General features: G+C 37.9%; 1 protein-coding gene across 1 annotated transcript; it reads right to left on the bottom strand.

The window, feature by feature from the left end:
- Positions 1-435: 435 nt before the first annotated feature.
- LOC140874602 (protein LIKE EARLY STARVATION, chloroplastic) lies at positions 436-3,669 on the bottom strand. The gene is made up of 4 exons (XM_073277918.1): positions 2,969-3,669; positions 1,875-2,506; positions 1,554-1,741; positions 436-1,146 (listed from the first exon to the last, which is right to left on the bottom strand). The coding sequence occupies exons 1-4, from the start codon at positions 3,492-3,494 to the stop codon at positions 771-773; spliced, it is 1,722 nt and encodes a 573-aa protein (XP_073134019.1). The 5' UTR covers positions 3,495-3,669; the 3' UTR covers positions 436-770.
- Between the last annotated feature and the right edge of the window lie 3,623 nt (positions 3,670-7,292).

Below are 7,292 nucleotides of genomic sequence, written 5' to 3'. Positions count from 1 at the left end.
TTGAAAGTTTTCTAGTGAAGTTTTGCCCTGAGGCGCTGCAAGAGTATTTCTGCTGCAAATTACTCAAGGTGTTATTGTAGGTGTTGTCAACACCTTGTGACAATACCTCAAACTGTTTATGTGCAACCTCCATTCCTTTACAATGTGAACATTCGAAGTTACATACATTGACTCTGATTTGAATTCAAATCTCGTGAGAATATATTTGACATTCTAATTTTCTGCAAAATAATCATCAATTAGAGGTTGAGACATATCGATTGGTGCAAATAGTTTTTTCGTTCTATATGTTTGTATCTCTGTAATTTTAGTCATTTATATTATCAAATTTCAGTTTTAGTTTTTTTATTTTTGTTTATATATATATATATATATCAATTTTAATCATTTTTCTGACTTGACGTTAACATGAAACTGATACAATGTTGATGTGTATAATGTCAAGTCAGCACGTCTAATGAAAATGGCAAAAATTACAGGATCAAAGATAATGCAGTTTTCCAATGAAATATATCACATAATTGCTTAAATGCAACTTGAAATGGGAGAGAGGAAAGTAAAGAATACTACAAGTCCTCTTACATGTAGATCAATCATCCCAGGAATTTAGAGTGTTCCCTATGGGGATCTTCCCCTATATGTAAAGGAATGAACTTTTTTCGACTATTCTGATGATTTCTTGACATTAGCATGCTTATACTTGTGAGGTGAACCCACGGATTTAGACAAGTTCGCCTTCTGGGTCCGCCTCTAAGCATGAAACGAAAGTTCTAGGACCACTCAGATGGTTTCTTGACATCACGTAGGGGAACCGAGTTCTCAAAGCAATGATAGAAACCATAGTGTGGGAACCTCTCATACCAAGTCTCTTGCTCTACATGAGTGTCCCAGTGCTCCCCACTGCTGCTCTTCCCATACTTGTGTACCCATCCGGAGCCGTTGTGTCCTTCGCCCCATGTTCGGTTCCAACGATCTCCGTACTTCCCTTCCCACCATGTTTCCCCTTGCTTAACCCCATGGCCGTTGGGATCAAAGTTCTCATCCCACTTATCACCCCATTTCGACCAGCCGTCTCCCTCAAAACGCTCGGCCCATTTGTCTGTGTATTTCACACTTCCTCCTAGACCATCATATGTCTCACCCCACCTACAGCGAGAGATCATAAGGTACGAGCAAAATAGTAAAGAAAGAATTATAAAAACATGTGAAATGTTACTGGACATTAAATCAGTGTAGCAGTAGTAGCAAGAATTTTGAAAAATATGATTCAAGATTTTAGTAGAATGATAAAATTCATGGGGATCGATCCATTCACGTCTGTTTGACCTGTGCTAATTGACTACACCATTCACAAACTAGCAAGCTCAACCTATGAACCAAAAATAGAAGTGCTCGTGTGTGAAGATGATTAGGGGTCGAGAGTTACAAACCGATAACTATATTTAAAATGGAAGTTTCCGTGCTCAAAACATATCATCAGCTTCCCTTTATTAAATTCCTATACCTGATGAATTCCTAAATTCGGCACTGAATAGATTTAAACACTTTCGTACCTCTCATGCCAAACATGAGCATGTCCAGCATCTAAGGGAGTGTAAGGATCGATGCTGCACCACTTGTCAGCCCACTTCTCAGCTTTGCCAGCACCATAACGCTCCCACCATTTTTCTTGCCACTCGCTCCCATAGTTGTTCTTCCCCCACTTTTCTGCGGTTTTTTCAAGATATACAATCCCCTCATTCTGCAAACACAAGGCACTTAAATTCGAAAAAAAACATGCCAATATATGATGTATTGAACCATGATTTGTTGAGTATGCAAACATTCACTCAATGGAACCTGAAACAAAAGAAAAATCATGGTAAAGCAATAACCTGACTCATCGTTTCCTTCCAGTATTCACGCCAAACATTTCCTGCAGCATCACGTCCAGATTTCTCCGAACCAAGTTCCTTATAGCCAAACTCATCTGAAGCTTCCCAATATTTGTTCTCCCATTCGACAGCCTTATCCGAACTGACGCCTCGAATCAGCGTCCATTTACAGAGGACCCCATCTGGTCGTCGTTCTATTCCCGTCTCCTTCCACCATTTCGATCCATCAGGAATAACCCCTTGCGAAGATGCTTGGTTCGCTTCATTAAGAGCCTGAGCTGCTTCGGCCGCTTGTGCTGAAAATTGAACCTTGATTTCATTCTGTTCTTCCAGATGAGGTGTAAATTCTGATTTTTCGATCTCCACGGATGACTGGAGTGGAGGAAGAAAAGGGCTATTCTTAGTTTGAGAAATTGTTGTCTGAAAAGGGATGGAGAAAATATCAGAAGATCGTTCTTTCTCTAACACAGGGAAGAATCGTGCTGGAGATGGAGATGTTTGGCCAGCAAGCTTTGGACCAAACGAATAATCATCATCATCTGGAGGTGGTTCCCAGGTCCAGAAGCTTGGACCGGGCGTTCCAACATCTATGCTTCTTGATTGTGACAGCAAAGAGCTTCCATTTTGTTTTCCTGGTCAAGTTTGTACTCTATGATTAACCTCGTTTCAATAATATGAGATGAACATAGCATTCCACAACAAACAAATACAGCCTCGAATACAAAAAGAATATTTGACCGAGGTAATCTTTCAGACAATCCCATCGAATACACGATTATGATCAAGCTCAAGGGATTTTTATCGAATGGTTTTAGACTTCTGTTTTTAACCTGTAATGTTAACTGAGAAAGCACATAAAATCAGACACAGATCACCAATAGAGAAGAATCACCACTCAGTATGGCTATTATAGAGATTCAATACCTCGTGCTATGGTAATGCACATTGTACAACAAATGAAATAAATTTCATATAAAATGAAGCAATACATGTCTAAATATTGCCCAGAGATGAAATTTGCAACAAAAAAATATCGAAATCAATCAATCTTGAAGTTTATGGACAAATAAATAATGATCAAGAAAAAGAAATACCTTCTTGCTGATCCTCCTCGTCTTTACCGCCACTCTCAACTTCCACCACACCGGAATCCTCCACCTGCGGCGGAGCATTGTCCTTCACCAGAGCCCTGGCAGCGGCAATTGCAGCCGCCGCCCGATCAATAACCTGGATCCTCTGAATCTTATCTCTTTCCTCGACGGAAAACTCTAGAAGCTTCTTGAACTCACTGTTCCTCTTCTCCAATTCTTCGTCACTCACCCCTGTCCCCTCCCCACTCTCTTCGGAAGCATTCTCCGCCATCTTTTCGAACTCCTTGGACTTCCTCTCTTTCTCCATCGCCTTCTTCCACATCTCCAGATACGAGCCTCCTCCCCCATCCGCAGCACCGATTCTTGAAATCCTCTCACTGTTGTTCTTGCCATTCAGAGTATTTTTGGACAGAAAATGTGCCTCTTCGGTGAAAACCAAAAAAGGGTTGCTGGGACTGCGGCGGTAGAGCAGTGGGGAGGAGACGATCGAGGCGGCGCGTGGATGGGATAGTTTGAAATGGGTAGCCATTTCGGTGTCGCTGACGATGAATTTGATCGAGTGAAGCCTGTTTAAATCCAAAATTCTTTGGAAAAATGTGAAGATTTTCCGTGGAATTGAAGGAAGGAAGCGATACTGTCTCCAAAAAAGTTGAGAAATCTAACAGAAACACATGGACGAGTGCAGACGAAGATTCTTGAATCAAACGGGGGGACACGAGATATTTAGCACTTTTAGGTGGAATTATAGTTATAATTATTAATATTATTATTATTATGGGGTGAGAAATAAAAGAAATTTAATATAAGAGTCAATTATGAATAAATCCTCAAATTCAAATTTTTTTTTCTCCCAGCTTCCTCTCTTAAAGATTTTTTTTTTTGCACTCCCTAAGGACCACAAAACTTGATTATTTTAATATTTAATTCTTGTACTCAATATGAGTTGTTTTGTGCTTAGATCTGAAGGTTTTATACTTATATCTAAAGATCTCTGTGCTTATATCTCATGTTTTAATGCTTATTTTGGAACAAAGAATTATGTGCAAAAAATGGTATCAGAGCTTTAGGTTAAATATTCAGACTTAATATTATTCGTTAACTCATACTTTTCTTTGTTGAGGAGAAGATTTTTTACAAAAGATGACTTCAAACGAAGGTTTGAATCAAGAGGATTTTATTTATATGAAATCCTATAAACAAGTTAATCTGTTCACATTAGATTACTTACGACAGAAAGATGATTTATAACTCTCAATTTTTAGAAATTACCCCAGATTCCTCTAAATTCTCCGAAGATCTTAGAGAAATTCAAAAGACGGTACAATATTACAGCAATCAGCTGTATGAAATACCTCGGCAGATTGAACGAAATCCTTAAAAAACAAGAAGAAATTTTTGTAACCCTAAAGGATCTTCAAACTAAAATCACAAATCTAGAACAAACTTCAGGTTCTAGAAAAGGAAATACATGAGGAAGGTTACCACTCTCGTTTGATACCGAACCGTTGTTACATCAGAAAGGTAAAACCAAAATGGTTCAAAAACCTTTAACTGATGATGAAAGGATGATTAATCTTATAAAAGCAGTATCAGAGAAAAACACTATCTGATGACTACTTTAGAGAGATTAAATCTTGAGGATTTACAAGATCTCACGGATTCTTTTGCGAATCTCAAAGTAGTAGATCTAAAAATGAACTCCCCTGAGGGTGAACAACCCATAGGGAATCCCCCAAGATATGCGGTTAAAACAGAAGAACCACATAGTGAGTTTCAGGTTGGAGAAAATTCACATCCAGCAGGAACCAGATCAAGAAGGAGTAAAATCTCACTCCATCAAACTCCTTACGGAAAAACTATTTTAGATCCAATACATCCTTACGGGGTTATGTTAAACTTTGATGTTTTGGACATCAAAAACAGAGAAGATCTTATAGATGATTGGACGTCAGGTATGAGAATTGCAGCAGGGACATTAGATCTCAATAAAGAAGGATTCATTAAACTTCTAGAAATGAGTCTAATGGGATCTGTCAAGATTGCTTGGGAGATGACTATGCCAGATACGAAGGAATCAATCTTAGCAGGAGAATCCCTCAGCGAAATTGGAGAAAGAATGGCCACCCTATTCAAAGCACAATTCATAGGGGTAGACTATTTCAACAATCAAGATACAGAGAAAAAGAGAAGATATACTCAAGCTCTGTATAGCCTCGAGTTACATGATATCTGTTTAGTTGATGAATACATTATTTTATTCACTAAATACAGATGGAATTCAGGAGTCGAGGAAAATGTAGCTATTTAGCTATTTTTCGCAAAAATGCCAAGTCCCTGGAGAGAAATGCTGATTAAAGAATACGTTCCAGGTCATCTTGACACTTTGGCAAGACGCGCGTCATTTTTGAAAGGAAAATTGGCAGAATGGTGCCATATGGCAGCATTACAGAAGAACTACAAGAAAATAAGGGGTATAAATAAACGTACACCTTTATGTTGTAAATATAATGATCTTCCAACGATCATTGGAAACAAATCACAGGGATTTAAAAGGAAGAAATTCAGAAGTAATCCCTACAATAAAAGAATGAGATGTTCTTGGAAACCAAGAACATTTTGGTCCAAACAAAAGGCCAGATCTTATAGGTCAGGAAAAAGAAGTGAACCTACAAGAACATCCCCAGTAACAAGCTCATCACAAAGCAGGGAAAGAACACCATCAAGAAGAACTTTCAGAAGAACTCATACAAGAGCAAGTGAAAGTTTCAAGGATTGCAACTGCTGGACATGTGGAGCAAGAGGACATATATCTACAAATTGTCCAGAAAACGAGAAAAAAGGAGTTAAACTCTTTGAAGCAACACCAGATATGGATGATGCGGTTTTCTTTCAAGATCTAGTCCAAGTATATCAATTTGAGGATATCCCCTCAGATGAAAGCATATACGAAGAAGAGATATTGTTTAGTCAAGAAGATTCTGAGGATGGATCAGAATCAGAATCAGAATAAAAAAGAAATGTTTCGGCATGAAACACATGAAAGTTTGGCTGGATTCTTTAGCCAAACCACGATATCTCATAATATGGTCCAAAGGATTATGAGAGAAAATCCAACGTTACAAAAGTACCAAGGATTTTTGGCAGGACAAGTAGAAAGAGTCTTAGGCAACCTAGGGCTTAGACAAAGAAGACATAATTTGATTTACAAAGTATCCAGAAGGGAAATGGCAATCCCCATGGAGTTAACAAGTAATCAAATAGAGATGCAGTTAATTCCTTTTGAAGAAATAAGAGAGGAATTGCAAAAGTTGAAAGGTGAGATAGCAAGGACGATGTCTTGGATTCATATTGGAGAAATCCAAATAATGATCAAGGCAAATTTTAAAGAAGGAATAGATTCACCTATAGATATCGTAGTATGCGATAAAAGAATGGGGAATATTCAAGATGCTGTCCTGGGTACCATCTCAGAAAATCTTTGTGCAGGAAAAATTGTAGGAGTTATTTATCCAAGAATAGCCTACAATTTAGTTGACAGGGACTTTAGTCGAGCCTTGACGTTGCATCAAAACTTCAAGGAAAAGAGACTAATGAAGGAAGGTAATAGACCATATTCTATTACATATCAAATTTCATATGCTCTTTCTAATACTCATCATTCTGAATTATTTATTAGAAATGAGTTCATTAAAATTTCAGAGATCTTTGGGAAAGTTGCTCATGCAATATACCAAGAAAGAATCGAGTTTCCTTTAATTCAGGAAACAGACATTCAAATTCAAGACAGACCGGTTCTATACAGGGACCTTAAAATAGAACCTCGAAGGTTATCTTTTCAAGGAAACCGAATGACAAGTAGGAGATGGGACAAATCTCCTATTCAAGAAATTCCACCAGAAGAAAAAGAGTTTTCTATAATAGGAAAACTTAGATCTCCAGAAGGATGGAAAGAAGTGAAAATAGTATTCGATATTACAAGTCATCGGAACCAGTTCCCTTGTAACTCGATTTACTATTTGAAACAACATGAAAAAGGAACTTACCAAGGATTGATAAATATTGGAGAACTGGAAGTTCAAATATGTGGAATTCCAGGAAAAGAAGTGGATCAGCTCATTCTTGGCCTAGAGTTTCTGGAGGACCATAAACCATGGAAACGCCTTGAAAAAGGAATAGGTTCATGGCAAAAGAAAAGACTTGGAGGATTCAATAAGAATTCTACGAAATGGAAAACCAAGAGAATTGGATAAGGGACAATCCCTTAATCAGATTCGAGAAATCTATTTACAAATAGAGGAAGAAGCAGCAGTTGAAATTAGTAAGTCAT

Source organism: Henckelia pumila, chromosome 1 (assembly GCF_033568475.1).
Source record: "Henckelia pumila isolate YLH828 chromosome 1, ASM3356847v2, whole genome shotgun sequence".
NCBI lineage: Eukaryota > Viridiplantae > Streptophyta > Magnoliopsida > Lamiales > Gesneriaceae > Henckelia > Henckelia pumila.
This window is presented reverse-complemented; position numbering and strand designations above follow the sequence as displayed.